Source organism: Nannospalax galili, unplaced genomic scaffold (genome assembly GCF_000622305.1).
Source record: "Nannospalax galili isolate Female #2095 unplaced genomic scaffold, S.galili_v1.0 scaffold930, whole genome shotgun sequence".
In the NCBI taxonomy this organism is placed as follows: domain Eukaryota; kingdom Metazoa; phylum Chordata; class Mammalia; order Rodentia; family Spalacidae; genus Nannospalax; species Nannospalax galili.
In genome coordinates, this window is record NW_008329328.1 from 642,285 (window position 1) to 662,517 (window position 20,233).

The window sequence follows — 20,233 nt, forward strand, 5'->3', positions numbered from 1 at the left end:
TCGTGTACAGAGGCCACATTTTTCTCATCCGTTTCTGTGCTGCTGGATGCCTAGGTTGGTTCCACAGTGTGCACAGCTACTGTGACTAATAATAAGCATAAGAATGGGCATAGTAGGTGCTGACATTCGTGTCTCTACAACATGGTACTTACAGTCCTTCTCCGAGTAAATCCATGAGTTTAACGATGGGTTTGGAGGTCAAGTCAAGTATGCAAATTTGTACAGAGAATTAGAAACTATGAAACGTAATACAATTTATTGAAAAAGAACTAAATATGCTAAGCAGTAGCATCTTTGGAACATTCAAGGCACAGCTAGGAAGATACCAGGGCTCAGTGCAAGGTAGAAAGTGCCAGGGGAAGACATACCATTTGAGCATCCAAAGGCCTGATAACGAAATGCCTTGTAAGGCATTTGGCTTATATTCTAAGGGAACTATGTAGGTCCTTTGGTTTTTACATAGAGGAGGATTAACTATAGGCATTTGGCTTATATTCTAAGGGAACTATGTAGGTCCTTTGGTTTTTACATAGAGGAGGATTAACTAATGCTTTAACAGGATCTGTATTTGATATATTAAGAACAGAGCCGAGTGAGGTATCGAGACAATGATGATGCTACTGTGCTGGTCAGCAAAATATGATGACTGATGGCTTAGTAGCTCAGAGTGATGAAATAATCATGTTCTAGACATTTTGAAACAAAAGAGATGTGAGACACAAGATAATGAGATAAAACTTGATGCATAGTTTAGGGACGTAAGCAAATGAAAGACTGAATCCTGTCAATAGATAGGGAAAGCAGTGTGTGGACCACTTCTGGAGGAAAAAAATCCATCCTTATACATGTAAAGTTTGAGAAAATTACTGTAAATCTGAATGCAAAAATGACTGGGTAGTTGGGAATCAAAAACTGGGAAAGAGTACTGGACTAGAGACTGACATTCAAAGGTTTCAGTCTGTACATGACTTGGTGGCAACAATGATGAGAAGCCAGAAGGCTGATCTCTAGGCACTCCCACATCGATTGTGAGTGATTCTGAATAGTTAAAATCTAGTTTAGATACACAATATTTCACTTTAAAGAGTTCATGCCAAAAGTATTTATATTCATTTCAAGAGAGAAAATAAGACTGAACATGATCAAAAGAAACAGTAATTATTATCCACAAAGAGAAACCAAATGCATTTTGAAATGTGGATGAATAGAGACTAGTAAGTATTTGAAGATAATGCTTTGGAGAACCATAGTATTACATCCTAACCAATAAAAAAAAGGCTACATTATAAGAAGAAAAAAATATGCAATAATAATAATTCTGGCGCTCTAAAACCTCCAAAGTACTGCTTCTTTAAGTCCCAGAACAATGAAATAAATTCAGTCAGTAAGAAGATAATTGCATAGATAGCACCTGTGTGAAAGCAGTGAGACTGATGTTACTTTATCTTCCAGTTCTACAGTTCTAAGTATCTACAAATTATATTCACACTGAAGCTATGGTTTAAAATGAATATAAGCTACAAATTTTACATATAGATTCATCAAATGACAATGTTCGGCAACACAGTCTACAAGACTCTTTCAAACCTCTTGAACTTGATTCACAGCTGAAAATGATTTTCATTGCAATTCTAGACAGACTGGCCTATACGCACACATGGGAATAAGCTCAAGCAAATGTCAACATTTGCTGTGTCTGCTGGTTACTAGCTACTGAGTTTATTTGCCAGTTTACTACTAATCTTTGTATCACAGCTTGGAAATCACTGATGCATTAAATCTTCTGGTTCAGTAAACTGTAGTGAATACATACATACTTTGATTGTTTCAGAACCCAACAATGTCTGTGGGGACTTCAAAGGAGAATCAGAAGAATGCTGGAAAAGAAGAGGACAGAGAAAGACAAATAACAAGCCCATGAGGCATCATATTGAAACAGAGGGAAATGAAGAGAAGCGAAGCAAATGTTTGAACAGCACATTCTACTCTAAGGCATTACCAGAGACAAGGAGTCCTGCAGGACCTTATCAATGGTAGCACAGAGCTCTTCAGTTTGCTGCCTGAGCTGTGCAGGGAAACAGAACTGAAAGAATTGAAACCAGGCACTGGGTTAGCAGTGAGTTTGAGGATCGCAAACCAAAGCAGGGTGAGCTGAAGTCATTACCTCCACAGGTGGGTCTATCGTGCAGGCCTTGGAGATGCTTTCAGTCTTGGCTGGTTCATCTAGTGCCTAGTAATAAATGAAATAGTTCTCATATGAGGGTTCTACTCAGTCATGTGCTGTAGCTATGTCCTTACAAAGCAGCCCTATAAATCTCAATATTTCCAAGTTGGGGGGATTGAATCATTTGGGCACTAGAGAGAAGGCTTGGCAGTTAGGAGTGCTTGCTGCTCTTGTAGAGGACCCAAGTTCAGTTCTCAGCACTCAAACTGCAGCTTACAACCATCTGTAACTCCAGTCCCAGGGGATCTGATGCCCTCTTCTGGCCTCTGTGAGCACTGCATGCACATAATGCATACAGAAAGACAGACACACACATATACATCAATACAATTTTTAGAAAAAAACCTGAATTGTTTGATAAGCTATTCTTAAACATGAAGACACTTTTGACATTTTTCCAATTTTTCTTGTGAAATTGGTATCTCTACTACGAAGCATAACAATAAAGGCAGGAAACTTGTTTTTTATATTAGTTCTATATTTTCTATTTCACTTTTATTCAATTTTTAAATTTTAGCTGATTAAATGTGGCTTGTTTCATATGTGATTTTCCCTGCCAATAATTTAGACATATGGCAGAGGCGAAGTTAACTGTTCAACAAATCATTCGACTGTCTTGAGCAGAATTATACAGCAGTTCCTTGGTTTCAAGGGTTTAGTTGTGGGCTTGTAGCTGATTCTTTTAAGATTTCCCTCTACCTGAGTACTAGCAGTTTGCTAGTACTCAGGCATGGCTTCTTGTTTTTGTTGCTGCTTTATTTGTTTTATGCAATGCTAAAAACTGAACCCAGGGCCTCCTGCATGTTAAGCAAGCATACTACCACTGAGCTCTGTCCCTACCCCTCAGGCATTCTTTTCTTGATATCAAAACTTCTTGGCATTACCTGAGCTTCCTAAAAATGCACATTTATGTCTTTTACCAAATTTCCACTCCATTCTGTCTGTCCTAGTAAGACCGAGATTTATTTTCTATTAACACACAGGTCATTGCGGCTCTGTCCAGTTATTCAATCTTTACCCTCCTATTTTCCAAATCAGGTAATTTCTCTCAATCTGTCTTTAATTTTACTAACTCATCCAAATCTCCAGTTTTCTTATAAACCAATCCAGTGGATTATGCTTTTAAATATTTTCTTCTTCAGTTTCAGAGTTTTTATTTGGTTCTAACTTAAAGTTTCTGTTTTTGTGCTGGAAGTCTTGAGTTCAACTATTTGAGCATGATTTTTTTTATTTTTAGTCATTGCTAGCTAATACTATCTCCAACACCTTGGGGTTGAATTATGAACATTTTCCTTTGAATATGGGTGGCAATATTCTGTTTTTTTGAATGTCTAGAAATTATGCGTTAGAGAAAATTATATGTGTGAAAAGATTCTAGATTCTCTTACAGTTCCATAAATACTATTTTTACTTAGTTTTTAATTTTTTATTATTACATTTGTTTATTTATGTAGTGGGTCCTGCCATGGTGTATATGTGGAAGTCAGATGGTAACTTGTGGGACTCATTCTCCCTTTCCACCATGTATGGCCCAGGAGTCAAAGTCAGGCTTGGTGACAGGTACTTTTACCCACTGAGCCATCTCACCAGCCCTTTCTTTAGCTTTAACATGCTGTTATTTGGCTCCAAACTATGTGTTTCTCTGAACTAGGTGACAGCTGAAGTCTCTGTTTGGCTATTCTCTCTTGTGTTGGGCAAATGCATTACTCTGAGTTTATGAATGAGCGCCTGGGATGTCTTTGTTGAGGAGCTTCCAGTGATTCCTCTTTGGGTTCCAGTTTCGGTGTGGTCTTGTATTTTTTTCTCTGATTCCTCATCACAAGGTTTTAGGGTTCTTGCTAAGTTTGGCTCCTTCACAATGAGCAAACAATCGGTTATACAGAAAGGAAATAAGTAAAATTTAGAGGCCAACCAATTATTATTTTCTTCTTCCAAGTATTGACTCTACTATAATTTCTACCTGTCTGTCAAGTAACTTCACACCACCCTCCTTGTTTTCTAAGGCAAGCTCTCATCTTAGAAGGACATTCAAACTTGCTATGCTGCCAAAGGTGACTTTGAACTCCTGATCTTCCTGCCTCCCCCTCCCAAGTGCTGGAATTACAGGCACAGCTACCATGCTGCCACTTTTATCCAGTGTTGGAGATTGAGCTCAGAGCTTTGTGCGTGCTTAGGCAATAAGCACTGTACCTGCCCAGCTACATCTACCCTATGCATCATCTTTGTATCTTGTCTTAGTTTATCTGTGATCTGCAAAACACTTGCATGATATAAGATGGTCCACCCCTTTCAGAAGCAAAATGAGACAAGCTACTTTAATTTTAACTTCAGCACTCACAAGTTTCTTACTACAGAGATTTTGTGAATTCAAATGTCAAGCCACTTAGAGGAGGCTCCTGCTTAAAGATTACTTCTTTCCTGCCCTGAGCACAAGGCAAATGCATTTGTCATTTCTCTTTGCAAGTTTTTCTTTTCTGATTCATCTTGTACTAGAGAATTCATCACTTAAAGAAATCTTGGCTTTGTGACACTAGTGTACTTTTAGTTTTCTGTCTTACTTGCTCCTGAGTCTTTCACTCCTCTAGCCTGGTTGGTAATCCTTATGGTTGGTGAGTTTAATACATTCAAAATAAACACAGTATCAGAATTTAGCTAAGATTTCACATTTCAGTCTATTTCTGGTATTTGACAATTTGGAGATCTTCATTTTTTATGTGTCAACCTTTATATTGGGTTGAACCACAAGAAATTACCAATATTCATCTGAAAATTGCCAAAGGAAGATCTTAATTCCACATCGTTCTACTTTTCTTAATGTTTAAAAATTTTTTGTTTAATTTTTGTGATTTTCATACAAGGTAGTTTGGTGATATTTAGATTCCCTTCTTTATCCGCACATTTCCCCTCTGTCTCCACCCAATTTAATGTGTGTGTGTGTGTGTGTGTGTGTGTGTGTGTGTATATATAAAATATGGCCTATAGAGTCTAAGTTGTGCCCGCAGCAAATGTTCCTCAGTATGGGTCCATCTACTGGGCCCACCAAGAGTCTCATCCCTGTAAGACACTGTCTTACCAGTCATCAATTGTCAAAAGTTCCTTAGGTTGAATTGAGATTTTTTACCTACTTCCCCATGTCTAGACTGGGATTTCATCTAATTTGAGCTTGCACAGGACTTGTGCACACTGTCACCATTTCTGTGAGTTCATATGAAGTACAGATCAGCTGTCTGGAAGACTCTGTTTCCATGAGGTCATCCACCTCCTCTGGCTCTTAGAATCTCTCTGCCTACTCTTCTGTAATGATTCCTGGGTCCTGGGAAGCAGAGGTTTGAAATAGGTGTCCTATTCAGGATGAGTACCCTGTGACCTCTTGCTCTCTACACATTGGCCAATTGTGGGTTTCTGTGTTAATCTGCTTCGTGAGGAAGTTTCTCTGGTGAGAGGTGAGAGATGCATTCATCCTAAGTGTAGAGGTTGTATTGAAGATGCAACACTTAGGGTTAAGTGTCTCACAAACACTTATTCTGTGCATTTGACCAGTTCTGGAATTCTGCAATTTCTCCATCTGTTGCAAAAAGAAGCTTCTTTGATGAAAGATGAAAGGTACACTGTAAATATGAAGATGCATATTTAGAATAAAGTAAGAATTTATGTTGGTCTAGAGATGTGCACAAGTAGGTTTTTCTTTAGAATCGATGACCTCTCCAGCCATGTATATTTGGCTATATTTACAGTACCACATGTGAGTTCCATCCCATTATGTGGGCCTTAATCCCAATTAGACAGCTGTTGATTACCCCCAAGATAAAGGTACCACTACTGCACCAATAAGCAATAGTTTGCTGGGCCAGTAGTCACTGTTGTATATTGGGCTTTACAGCTGGGTAGGACTATTGATTGGCTTCCTCTTTGTCAGCTTCTATATTATCCCCCATTACAATCCAAGAACGAGTCTTCCGGAAGAAGAAATTGCCAGTACTTATTTAAAAATTACTGAGGAAGATGCTAATTTCATGTAATTCTACCTTTAAGAAATATTTGATTGTTAGTCAGGCATGGTGGCGCACACCTTTAATCCCAGCACCCGGGAGGCAGAGACAGGCAGATCTCTGTGAGTTCAAGGCCAGCCTGGTCTACATAGTGAGTTCCAGGGTAGCTGGGACTACAGGAGGACCCTATCTCAAAAAGACCAAAAAAATGTTTGATTGTAAACTCTGGGTCTTTTGCTATAGGGAACTTTTCAAGTATCAAGTTACAATCCATTTTTGGTAATTTACTATCATTAAAATCATTCAAAAACATGTGGAATGAGTATGAAAGGCAATTATAAAAGGTGAAATAGTATGATAAAGAGAGTAATTCAAACAAATGGCTGGTCCCTTAAGGCAGTCTCCACTGAAAAATGATCCCTTGAATATCTATGTTCTGGTAGGTTTGTAAACAGACAAACAAGGCAGAGTTTTCTTCTGGAATGTGCTTTAGTGTTTTAGAATAACAGGTTACCCTCTACCCTTATCTAAGTCTCCCTCCCAGCTCTCATATCTTCATTAGTCTGATGCCATCATGTCCTGACTACAGAGCGTCTCACAAGCATGGAGCTGTGGGGTTCACTGGTCATCAGCATCTGTTTTATTCTTTCAACAGATCCAGAGAAATAACAGATCTTCACCAACAGGCACCATGTCCAGATGCTAGAATTATGATCTGACATGGAATAACCTCATAAGAACTGACAAAAGTAACATTTAAAAGATAGTATTTTATTATCCTCTTTCAGCAGTTCATCAAGGAGAATGTCATCTGAAAACTCTCATTTTCAAATTTTGCTACTCTAAATTACAAAATGAAACCTGGAAAGCTAACTCCAATGACAGACATCATTCATCATGTCTATGCCTTCCTCTTTTGTGCTCTACAGTTATGATGGATCATGAGAAAAGATTATAAAGGGACAGAAAAATTCAGAAAAACAAGCCTAACTGGGATTCAGAGTTTAACTTTTCCCTAACACGGTGCTTCACACATCAGCTGCCTACCCTGTAGGTGAGGAAGAGGTTCCTTCATAATGTGGAGAAGATAACAGAATACACAGTGTCTACACAGACAGAGGAAGCCATGGTGGCTTACATCTGGTATATATAGTCACAGGCAGCCTCAGTAAAAAGGAGGGGGCACCAAATGCCATGGCTTGTTCATTAAGGAACAACCAGGGATTGAAGGGCATCTTTATAGTATCAAGAGGATGAGGTATTTCCTGGTTCCCTAGAAAGATATGATTGGATAATTGGAATAATCACACTGGAACTAAAAGCTGTCTCTAAGGCATGAGCAGGAACTGGTCCTGATCCTTTGATAAGAGGGGCTGTTTGGCTAATGGGCCTCACATGCAAGTTATAGCTAGACCACTGGAGGTTCTCCCAACTTAACAGATGTTGAGCCATATGTAACACTGGCTTTTAATTTGGGGTACTAAACTACATACAACTTTACTGTAGCAATATAGAGAGGACAGGTACAGGAAATTAAATCCCAATCTTTTATGGAAGACCAGACTCATCAGGAGAGTTTTTCATGGCCCTCCCGCACTCTCCCAACAATGCTTCCCATGCCCCGTTACAGCTTTCTTAATCACAAAGAACCACTTGTGTTCTTTGAACTTTGTATCTTTTACGTGATGCTGACTTTAAATCTCAGTTCACAGACAGGAGTCCTATTCATCTTGAAAATCCAAATCTGACTCTGTCAAAATATCTACCCCTGGTCCTCATTCCAGTCCAAAAGCCAATCATTCTTTGGATGAGATACTGTGTCACCTTATGTGTGCCTTAAGAATATCGCATCTTGAGGGGCTGGGGAGATGGAATAGCAGTGAAGTGCTTGCAACGCAAGTGAAAGGAGCAGTTCAGATCCCCAGAAACCCACATAAGTACGGGGTGCGCCTGGTAGTACTTCTGCATTCCAGCCTTAGAGGACAGAACTAGCGGACCACTCTTGGCAAGTTGACTGGCAAGACTGACCATTTTGGAGAGCTCTGGCTTTGGTTGAGAGAGCATGCCTCAATGAATAAGGTGGAAGAGCAGTAGACGATGATTTCCAACATCAACCTCAGGTGTCCATATGCATACACATACACATGCACACACACATATGGGCACCCACACACACGAAAAAGTGCACACACACACAGCTGGGGGTACAGGGAGACCCTGTCTCAAAAAGACAATATATATATTCCTAATTAATATAAATTGTCAGAAATACTCTCATTAGACACATTAATATTTTACTCAGAACAACCTACTTTAGGCTTCAGATTTTGAAAATATGCTTAGTAAATATTTTAGTTTAAGATATATATTTTTAATTTATTACTGGTTTACAGCTAAGGGCCAAGTATTCTGTAAAAGCATCACAAACTGTTATTTTCATCTTTATGAGAACATATGTCAGTAAACTGAAATAGGCATTCTTCACTTAACAGGCATTCCGCTGATGGAATTACACTTCTCAGATATGTTGAATAAGTCTAAACTTCTCCCTTAGGAAACAGGATTAAGCTCTAAAAATAAACTAATGGACTGAATCCATTGTACTCTGAAAGCATGGAGTTGGTAAACTGTTTCTAGGGATTTGTAAGTGTGTTATGCCTGGACTACCTATTGAATTTAACTTCAAAAATTTTATGCATAAACAATTGCATTTTAGTAATGATCAAATGAACTTCCCAGAATGATTCATGTCAAGCCTAAGTACCTCTACCTTTTCTTAATCTGATTAGCCATTTGGCAAAATAAATACTGAAAGCTGGGGGACACTTGCCTCCAAGATACAACACCATTTGTCAGAGTGGAGAGAGTCTCAGAAAAATAAATCTTATTTTATCACGTTGGAGATTTGGACTTGAAAAACACTCAGTTCTTTCAGAAGGGAAGGGGCATATATGGTGTGTGAATGTATGTGTATGCTCCAACTTATTTTTGAGACAGGGTCTCTCACTAGAGCTCGTCAATTGGCTAGACAAGCTAGCTAGCAAGCCTGGAATCCTCCTGACTGTGCCTCCCAGCACTGGGACTGCAGGTGTGCACTGCCATGCCCAACTTTTTACGTGGGTGCTGGGGATCTGGACTCAGATCCTTATGCTTGTACAGAGTACTTTACCACAGAACCACTTACCCAGCCCCAAGCATTTGGTTCTCAAGTAGAAAAATTTTTCAAGAAAAAGGTACATTCCAAGTAAAAAGAACATGCAGATAAATAAAAACACAGTTTCTTTAAAGATATAGGAATATTCAAAGTAGATTCCTTTCATATGATAGGTTTAAAATTTCAAGATCTGAGGAGCTCTGATATGGTGTTTCAGTTCTAAGAGATTTGGAGGATGAAATGCCTATTCTTCCCACACAAAAGGTCACTGTGTTTTCTTCCTGTTGCGGTTGTTTTGTTTGACTTTACAAGCTTGCCACCAGTTTCAAACCCAGTCCGGCACGACTCAATGGCAGGAGAACACATCGTTTTCTTCCATTTCACTAAAGGCATCTGAAGGCTGGTCTTTATTTCCAGTCATTCTCTGTAATTTTCTTCCTCTCCCTCAGCAACTCAAGAACTGAGCTGTTCGTGGCCCCTAGCTTTTTAAAGTCTTCTTAAAGCTCAGTTCTTTCCAATCTCATAAAAAGAAAATATGTTGTCACTTTCATTTTATGGAGATATAAATACATTTTAGTGACTAATGGAAGAAAACTACTGATAGAGAGGGATCCAAAATCATTTTCTCTTACCCAGTATTTCAATTTAGATGTCTGCTGTCATTGCTGGGAAATGAGTGGGACAAGCCTTAAGATGACTGGATCTTGTCTGAGCTCCAATTTAGCTACAGCCTAGCCTAGCCCTGCTGTGTAAGGGGAGTTAATGGGGCCTCTTTGAACATAAGATTCTTCCCTGACTTGAGAAGATACTAAAGCATTCCTCACACCCTTGAGGTTTCCAAAATACAGTAGCTACTGCAATTGCATTGTAAGCTACTAAAAGTCACCAAATCGCAAACACCTTCCCTTCTAGGCCAAGGCCTTTTGTAACCCTTCAGTGAAAGCATGATTGATGGGACCTACTCTGTCCTAAATAATTATTATTACTATTTCAAATTTCATACACTAGTCTTCTTATTTATAAAGTGCTATGAGTAAAATCGTGACTTATGAGACAACCGAGCCCAAACTAAATGCATTTACTCAGTGACCATTTAACATAATAATGTTACCTAGAAATGTTTGTGTTCATAGTACAGAAAGAAGCCAACAATTATTATTTGTTCAGTGGGATATACAAGTGCTGTAAAGGAAATGTAGATGTGGCCAACAAGCAACAGCTAGCAAAGATCTGAGTACTGTATTTCATGGCTGCAGAGACTGGGGGCCCTCCTGGCTCCTGGCTAGTGATGTCACAAGCTGGGTGACATCATGTGCTAAATTAGCAACCAGGGTTTTTTTATGTTAGAACAGAGAGCTCTAAATGTGATCATATATACCTAATCAGATCGCAGTTAGCTATTCACGCTTTAAAATTTGAATAAAAAATTTAGGGTAAATGGATTTGATAGCTGAGAAGCCAAATCTCTATTTTTCTAGCTTTACACCATTATGAACTTCACAATACTATCCTTTCTCTTCCTTCTTCCATGATAAAAAAAATTTCCCTTAACTGAAAGTTCAATGACTATTCTTATATTTTTTCTTCATTTATATAAAATTGAACTGCTCTTGAGCTCTGTTGAAGACACAGATGCATATGAGTTAAATGTTATCTTTAAAATGGCAGATAGTAATGGCATTTATTGGGAAAATTGTACCTAACACTACATACACTGTCGTTATGAATACTTAGAAGGTCAGGAATAGAAAACCTATAGGGCTGGAGAGATGGCTCAGGGGTTAAGAGCACTGGTTGCTCTTGCAGAAGACCCGGGATTGAATTCCAGCACCCAATGATGGCTAACAACAGTCTGTAACTCCAAATCCAGGGGATCCGATACCCTCTTCTGTCCTCCGTGGGCACTGCATGGCATGAGTACACTTACATACATGTACATAAAATAAAAACAAATAAATAATAAAAATTTTAAAAAGGAAATCAAGCCACCTACAAAGAAAAAAATTTTTTTTCAGGGAAAAATATTAAACACTTATAATACAATCAAATGTGTATTATTTTACTTCATATAGACAGTTCTCTTTTCCTTTCCTTAAAACAATTCATAGTAAAAATAATCATTAATTAACTTGGGGTATTATTTAGTACGTGCCCACAATTTAATTTTAAAGTTTTCCTTATTGCTATCAGATTTGAATGATAAGAAAAATTACAGCAATCACTTTTTCTGAAATAGACATTACCCATATTATGATTAAAGTAATAATCTGTAACAAAGTTATTTCATCTGTAGACCTCATGCATAATCAAATACACTGTAATCTGTAGTGGCTGATATACACATGTTGATCTGATAATGTTATAAACATTTGTATTCTAGTCTCATGTCATGCTGGGAGAAAACAGTTATTGGGAGAAGCTTATGCCAGGGACCCTGAAGTTAACTCCTTAAAATATGATGTCTCACATTGATCTCTTCCTATAAATCTATGGTTACAGCTTGTGTTAAAAATACTTCCTTCATAAATGTTCACAGGGAAAAATGAGAAAACATGGAGTAAGGTATACATTTCAGTTTTCATGTAGACAAGTAACAGTGCAGAAGTACTAGAAACCTTGTCCACCTGCCAACAAAATATACTCTTGAAAATGATGAGCTTCATACAGAGATAATAGAGCAGAAGCCAACTGGGTGATTTACTGATAGCTTAACATCTCATCACCAAGTGATCGAGTTCTAATTTGCAGAAAATCTTGTTTCTAAAAATGCTATTATTTTTCCAAAATAGTTGTACTTGTTAATTGTACAATACTGTAAACACACAATCTTTTCTGTGGATAGAACATGCCTTCAGAGATGCTTAATTAATAAAATATATAAGACCTGAAATCTATATGTGAGTTCATCCTCACAACCCACAGCATGACTCCTAACCAAGAACTGCAATGATTCTCCAACATTGTCCTTCCATTTACCTGAATCGAGACAATCTTCGGTGATTAAAAGTATTCCATTTTATAAGCTCCCTATATTTATTTTTTAGGTTTTGTTTATTCAATTTTATGTGTGTGAGTGTATTGCCTTCACGTATGTAAGTGCCCCTGTGTCAATGGCATGCCCTGCGGAGGTCAGAAGAGGGCATTAAGTCCTCTGGAACTGGACTAACAGACAGTTGTTAGTTGCCATGTGGGTGCTAGGAAACAAACCCTGGTCCTCTTCAAGAGCAGTCAGTTCTCTTAACTGCTGAGTCATCTCTCCAGCCTCTGCTTCCTATATATCTTATAAAGAAGTTTAATTGGAGTTATCCTACACAGAGGATCCTGTTCCTTCTATAAGCCACAGGTTTCAGTCCAGTGCCAGATGCCAGGTGTGAGAGGATATCTTCCCTCTAGTTGTTGGTCAGGGTGTCCCAGAGACTCCCCAAAACTGTATAGGTTATTGTCACTGCTCTTGGTTGCCCACCAGGAAGTGAGTTTAAGACCTTACTGCTAAAGATACCACATACTTTGGTCATAGGACATGGAGATATCAAGTTGGTACTGACCAGGAAACTTCTTCCCTTCGAGCATTCACAGTACTGGAAGGTGCTAGGTAGGTAGAGAAAAGGTCATCAACAGTCTGTTCCAGCTGTGTACTCTGTGAGCTACAATAATGAGTATGGGAGTAACAGTGGCACAAATGTCATAGGGGTAGCCAATCTCTCTATAATTGAATTTAGGGCCCTGATCCACAGGAGGAAACACAAGCCTGGTACTATAAATCTGACCTAGAACGCATGGTTGGATAGCTCATGTGCCTCAGAGGTGAGCCTACTATGATCATAGTGCAAAATGGACACAGCATCAAACCTCTTTCTAAATTCCTCTCTCTGTACAATATCCACAGATCAGTGAAGCTCTCAAACCTCGTCAGAGAGGTTTCTTTACAGTAGATGGTGGTTTATACAGAAACTCATAGTTGGTCAAAGTACAGAGAGGAGGTGTCTGTAGACTGCTTAGCCACAAATGCAGTATCTGTATCATCCTCCTCTTTCCAAGGCTTCGGGACTAGTGTAGAACAGACAGTGGAAAGATTGTAAGAGTCAGAGGTCAGGAAGGATTGGAACAAGTGTCTTCTGGACATGCCAGGATCACTGTACCCATAAACTCACAGTAGCTGGGTTGCCTGCACAAGCCAGTCAACATTCTAGCATGGAGGGAAAGGGTCTCATCAGCCCCCGACCCTATCTGAGGAGCTATTGACAGCTGGTCTGTCCTGGAGGAGGAAAGAATCAGTTCTCTGTAAGGGCGTGGGCCCTGCTGAGGTGACCGTGTTCAATGGATGGCCCACAACAATAAGCAGCACAAATTGGACTCAGCAGATTATTTTTTAACAATAGAAATGGTGGGGGTGGGTCTGAGAGGAGTTGGGGGAAGAGTGAGGGTGAATGAGATAAAACACAGTGTATGCATGCATGAAATTTTCAGAGAATTAAAACAAATATTATATTTTTTTATTCCAAAAATATTTCTTCCCAAATTAAATTAGCTTCTGGAGTGAGTATTCTAAGATTTCCATTTAATTCAAAATTAATTTTGAGCTGGAGAGACGGCTCAGCAGTTAAGAACACTGACTGTTCTTGCAGAAGACCCAGGTTCAAATCCCAGCACCCACATGGCAGCTAACAACTGTCTGTAACTCCAGTCCCAGGGGATCCGACAGCCTCTTCTGTCCTCCGTGGGCATTGCATGTCACAGGTGCACTTACCTACCTACAGGCAATACATGCATACACATAAAATAAAAATAACAAATAAACAAAAATTTTTTAAAAAGAAGTAAATCCCTTTCGTTTCAGTGATTTATGATGATCCGCTCTACAAACAGTTGGGTTCAAAGCACTAAACAATCAAATTAACTTCTTAAAATCTATAACACTGATAAAAATATAAAATCAATTTTAAATGTTGTTAAAAATGAAAATGAACTTTACATAAATTTTTAGAAGACTTGGCCTATAACTCAGTGGTAGAGTGCATGCCTAGTGTACGTAGGTAGAGCACAGGCCTGGTGTGCATAGGTAGAGCGTGGGCCTGGTGTGCAAGGCCCTGGGTTTAATTGTCAGTTCTGAAAAGAGGGAAGGAGAAAAGAAAGTAAAGGAGGAAAGAAGGGAGGGGAGGAGAGAGGAAAGCAAATAAATTCTTTACAAAATATCTTTAAAAGTACGCTTCTGATGAAAAGCATATAGTAAGGAAAACCCAATAAATATATGTCGAACAATCAAATTACATTTAGTGTCTTTGGTAGCTCAAATATTTCTGGTCTAGAACAATTTACCTTGGCCCGAAGACTAAGCTAATGTTAATACAATAATCCACTGCTCCATCATAATATTTAGATTCCATTGTACTATGATAAAAACAGTAATTTTTCTATATAATATTACATTTAAAATTAAAAACACCAAACCTGTGCCATATGAACTACAGAAATTAAATAGGTATCACTATCCCCTTACTCACTGAGAAATGGATTTGATGGAACTGGAAGTTAAACCAATGACTTCTCATTTTTAATGACTGGACAGATTTTAACCTCTATAAGGAAACAGTAGAAAAGAAGGCCAGTTGTCAGAGATTCTAGAGGAAATACTGACACCAGCCTTATCTCACAGACTTTCAGGAGACCGAAATGTTATTTTTCTACATAGAAAGTGAACAGAGCAGCACACAGCACCTAACACTCTGGGGGAGCCTGTGTTGGGTGGGACAGAGGATCTACGAGGGCAGATGTAACCACATTCCAGAAGTGCCACCTGGAATCAGCAGGTCTGCGGCCAGGAAACACTGCCACCGAGACTCACTGTGATGCTGCTAGACATGAGAAAGAGCTACTTGCCACATACTCATACATTAGTCCTACATCAGCTTTCCACAAGCTAGAAAGGTAGAAATTCAGGAAAGGAGCTAGAAACTTCCTGGTATCTCACCAGGTGACCTTACAGGCCAATGCATTTGAACATATAGATTTCAGATCACATCTGGATTATTTGAAATTATTGTCAGACACATACTCTAAGAAGTATTACCCACTGGATGTTCACCTGTCTGCTGCATAGCATTGCCTACTCATTTCCCACTTTGTAGACATGAAATCATACAAAGGTTTTATTCTCTACTCCATGCTAAAAGAGCAAAAATGCAGATTTATAAACCTGTCATCAAAATACCTCCTGGATGACAAACAGTATTTGACAGATGATAGCAAAGATATTTGAAACACTATAATTAACTAGGGAAAAAATAGGCTTAATGCAATAAAAGCTAAATATCCTATATAAATAACCATAAAATAATATGTGAAATCTATAATTTCCAATACTTTTGTAGTCAGCTTCATTTTGATTCTGATATGAATCCTTCATAAGATTTTCATTTGTACAATGTGTAATGGATTTACTGAACTTACCTAATGAAGTAGTATCCTATAATTTTAAAATTAATTATGTCTAACAGCAAAGCAAGAATCATCTAGACACCTGTGAAAGCAGTTCAGTCATTAGTGATCCCCATCGACCTGCTGTGGACAGCAGACAGGACCAGTGTTCGGCAAGAGTGGATGAACAGGGACAGGTGGTGGTGGATCTGTGGTGCTAACATGGACACTTAAGCGTTGTACCCACACAATGGTAGTGGAAGGCAATATTAATCAGTCTTAACCAGTCAACAACCAAGGTGGCCAGTTGTGTGCATAATCCCATTTCACCTTGACTTTGAGTAATATAAACAGAGGCAGAATTTCTTAAATACAAAGCTTTAAATTCCAAAAGAGAGAGAGGGTGTATTGAAGTCGACTCAGGCTTCCAAGTCTGCTGGACAGTAGAACAGATACCTCTAAGCTGGTATCCAATCTCTAGTGACCAATCAATGACGTCTACCATTGTGCTAAGCAAGATGCTTTCATCACCACATCTTAAATTAAAAGCTTTCATTTTAGCAAAGGAATGTGAAAGCATAAATCTTCCCAATGGAAATGTCACAAGTGTAACAAATTGATGTTCAAAACATAAAATCCCTCTATGTTCAGCCATCACTGACCTTCTGTTCCAAAAGCAATGTGTTTGTAGGAATTGCTGCAAAAGCCTTGTAGCTTGACTTGGTCTTGTATGGCTAGAATGGATAACCAGAAAGTGAGAGTGGAGATCAAATGGAAGCATATAACATGACTTTAGGCACCTCTGCCAAGCTGCGTGACACATTAGCAGAGGACGCAAAGGGTTATCATGCTTCAACAACTTGTTTCTGACAAAAACATTAGTTCATTGGGTTAATATTTTGTTAGACTGATAAGCCAATAAATACCACAATGACATATTAGCCTACAGATAGCAGGCAATTATACACTATTCAGATTTATGACTTAAAACATCTATTTCGACAAAGTTGAATATAAATTTCTCACTAGCTGCATTCTTTCTGTTGGGTTCTCGATAGACTATTTTTCTTTTTATATTGCCATTGTTAACAAATAGATCAATAAATTTAATTGAGCTATTGATACATTTTTGCATCGTTCATAAAACAAAGATTAGAATTCATACAATTTAGCATCAATTTCAGGTTGTTATTGTTTGAATCTTTTTGAGACAAGATCTCTCTATACAACCCAAGGCATCCTTGAACAAATATGCACCCCAGACTTCAGTCCTGCTTCAGGCTCTCAAGTGGTAGAATTATGCACCCCAAACCTGGCTAACAGCAGTTTTAACAAGCAGCAACACACTCTATAACCTTAATAGAAGCAGTGTCAAAAATTTAACACTGTAGTGGAAAAAGAAGCCCAAGCTCCTGATCCTAAACTCATTTTTCTTATCATTAATGGTTGTCCTTTTTAATTTAGTTGAATTAACAAGGTTAACAGAAGACATCCTGAGTTTTGAGTCAAACTTAGAGTTTTGTGAGCTGCTTGGAGAGAGAGAGGTGAGCATAAGGAAGTTGTAGGAACTGGGATAAAATGTAAAATCAAAGGTCCAGGTTTGGATATCATTCTGATCTCAAGCTGACTGGCTAAGTTCAGGGCTCCTATCACACCAACGGCCTGTTTGAGGCAGCTTCCCCAGTGGCTCAGAGTCAGCAGGGAACAGGAACAGAGAGGACTCCAAGCTGCCTCAATTCCTTGAAATGCAAACCAAAGGGTTAACCGTTGAAGACTGGGGATATCAAAATTAAACATTGGATTGCATGGAGGTAATCAAAGTAAATTTTGTTAAATGGGTCTGATGAAGCTTAGTGGCTGGGATGGCCATTTTCCAGGGAAGAAGCAGGAGAATAAAATGTCTATGCCAGACCCCAAGGAAGAGCAGCAGCGTCTGGCTGACGGCACAGACCCTTCTCTTCCTGCTGCTTTTCTTTTCCTTCTCTTTACTGTGTTAGATACCATGAAATTAGCAACCCAAGGTCGGATGTCAGAAAATGACACAGAAGGCCACCTTAGCGTGTCAGCCATAATCCTCACTTACATATACTCACACACAAACACACATTTAAATGCACACATAAACTCACACATACTTATACACATATCTGCACTCTCATGCAAATATGCAAGCCCACTCAACAAAACACACAAGATCTCTGAAGCTACGCACTTTGATCATCAGGGAATAAATTCTGCTTATTTGCTACTTTCGCACCCTCAAAGCCACTTTGCCATGATAAGCAGCTTTGTAACCTTCTGCAAGCCCTAGCTTTTCTGGGTCCTGTACTCCTTCTTGGCCAAGTAGGATACACAAGGTCCCTTCCATCCCTATTGTTTGATCCTGCACTGATCCTCAGTGCTGTCACCTCTAGACTAACAATGTATCTGGGTGAGGATTTAAAATACAAAGTCATTTCTTCATCAGTAACAGGGAAAATTAGACCCATTTACAGAAACCCTGAAGCCAAAGATTCATAAGGAAAAGCAGAGCTCACACGACATGTTCTAGACTTTGAGTATGATCTCTAATTTCAGCTTCATAAGAGTCTCACTGTAAACCATGAAGATGATAAATTTTATTTTCTAAAATATTTTACTATTTTTATGTGTATGAGTGCACTGTTTGAATGTAGGTAGGTGCACCCATGTCGTTCAGTGCTGCAGCAGTCAGAAGAGGATGTGAGATCCCCTGGAACTGGAGTTACAGAGGGTTGTTAATCACCATGTAGGTGCTAGGATTCGAACCCAGGTCTTCTGCAAGAGTGTTCAGTGCTCTGAACTGCTGAGCCATTTCTCAGGCCCAAGATAAGAAAGTTTATATTATCTGATGAACCACTTTTGTTAAATGTGTCATTCTTTTAAATGTTTTATTTATTATTATTATTTTATGCATATAAGTGTATTGCCTGTATGAGTGTAAGTGCACCCATGTAATGCAATGCCTATGGAGGCCAAAAGAGAACATCTTACTCCTGGAAGTGGAGTTGCAGACAGTTGTTAGCTGTAATGTGGGTGCTGGGAATTGAACCCAAGCCCTCTGCAGGAGCAACCAGTGCTTTTAACCACTGAGCCATCTCTCCAGCCCCCAAAGTGTGTCGTTTTTATCATTATTCAAGAGAGTGATGACAGGAAACTCTTGCTACAAGGTTCTCTCAGTGTGCTAGAAACTAGCATATCCTATAACTCCTCCTGGTTACAGAAGTCAGCCAACACATTCATTCAAAGTACCAACAAATAGCTACTGGATGATATTCAGTGGTACTCTAAGACATGGCCTCGTCCTTTCAGCCTGAGAACCATGCTTATCGCCCTCAAAGATACTTTTCAGATCCACTGTCTTTTCTCTGAATTTTCTTGGCAATGCTGTTGGATTCAAACATGGCGTTTTTAATTTTGATTTGGAACATCTGTCTTCTCATCCCAAGCTTCCAGAGGCTAGGTCAAGTTGACTGGTTTCTTTCTTTGGTGTAAACTAAATAGCATTACAAGAATCACCATGAGCAGAGCCAAAGCTGGCTCAGTGGGAAAAGTGCTTGACATGCAATTCTGTTTGATCACATCCCTGGAACCCACATACTGGGTAGAAAGAGAAAATAGACTCAAAGAAGTTGTCTTTTGACTGTCATATGTGTGCAACACACACACACACGCACACATCATACACACATGCATACACAATTATAATAATCTTTTTTGGTCTTTTGAAACAGGGTCTCCTTGTAGCCCCAGCTGATCTGAAAATAGCTATGTAGACCAGGCTGGCCTTGAACACACAGAGATCAGCCTGCCTCTGCCTCCCGATTAAAGGGAGGTGTGCGCCACTGTTGTGGAAAATCTTGTGACTGATTTTTGCCTTTTGCCTTACATACCTATCATGATGGAATGCATTGCTTCTAATAGGGCATCTGGCCCGCTAGAGTGTAATAGGATACTAGTCTGTCATACTAATAAGGAATCCCATATGCTGTGTTGTGATTAGACTATTACCCTTATATAAGCCCGTACTTTCTGGCAATAAAGCAGATCTGTGTCACTGAACCTGGTCTCCTATGCCTGAATGCGGCGACGCTGGTGCAGACTCCTCACCAGCCCTGGGGTCTGGACCAGACGACTGATCAAAGGAACTAAGAGAGCAGGAGAGCGGCCATAGCCGGAGGAGAGCAGCCACAGCCGGCGACCACACACCACCATTCCCAGCTTTATCTATAATAATTTTTAAATAATTATCATCACCTATTCATAGACAGTAGAAATGACCGGCCCTAAGTGGCTTTCTGAAGCTGGCAATGACATCCATTGTAGAGCTGCAATTTGTAATCTGTATTTTGAGTTAAGATTCAACAAATATTTCCTAAATATATTCTATACAGTAGAGGGCGACCTGTAGGCTTAGAAAAAAAAAAATAGACT

The 20,233-nt window shown here is 39.1% G+C and overlaps 1 protein-coding gene across 20 annotated transcripts in view; it reads right to left on the reverse strand.

The window, feature by feature from the left end:
- Nucleotides 1–20,233, reverse strand: part of Mlip (muscular LMNA interacting protein) — a 304,318-nt gene that overhangs the window by 135,442 nt on the left and 148,643 nt on the right. For 6 of the 20 annotated variants that reach the window (XM_008836436.1, XM_029565153.1, XM_008836471.1 and 3 more), the window contains 4 exons: nt 16,444–16,515; nt 2,165–2,230; nt 2,000–2,083; nt 1,818–1,877 (listed from right to left, as the gene is read on the reverse strand). The exons of 4 other annotated variants lie outside the window; for them this stretch is intronic. In XM_008836436.1, the coding sequence (XP_008834658.1) occupies nt 1,818–1,877; nt 2,000–2,083; nt 2,165–2,230; nt 16,444–16,515 (282 nt within the window). The remainder of the gene's footprint in view (nt 1–1,817; nt 1,878–1,999; nt 2,084–2,164; nt 2,231–16,443; nt 16,516–20,233) is intronic. 10 more of the 20 variants (XM_029565166.1, XM_008836524.1, XM_029565139.1 and 7 more) reach the window with 6 other exon arrangements.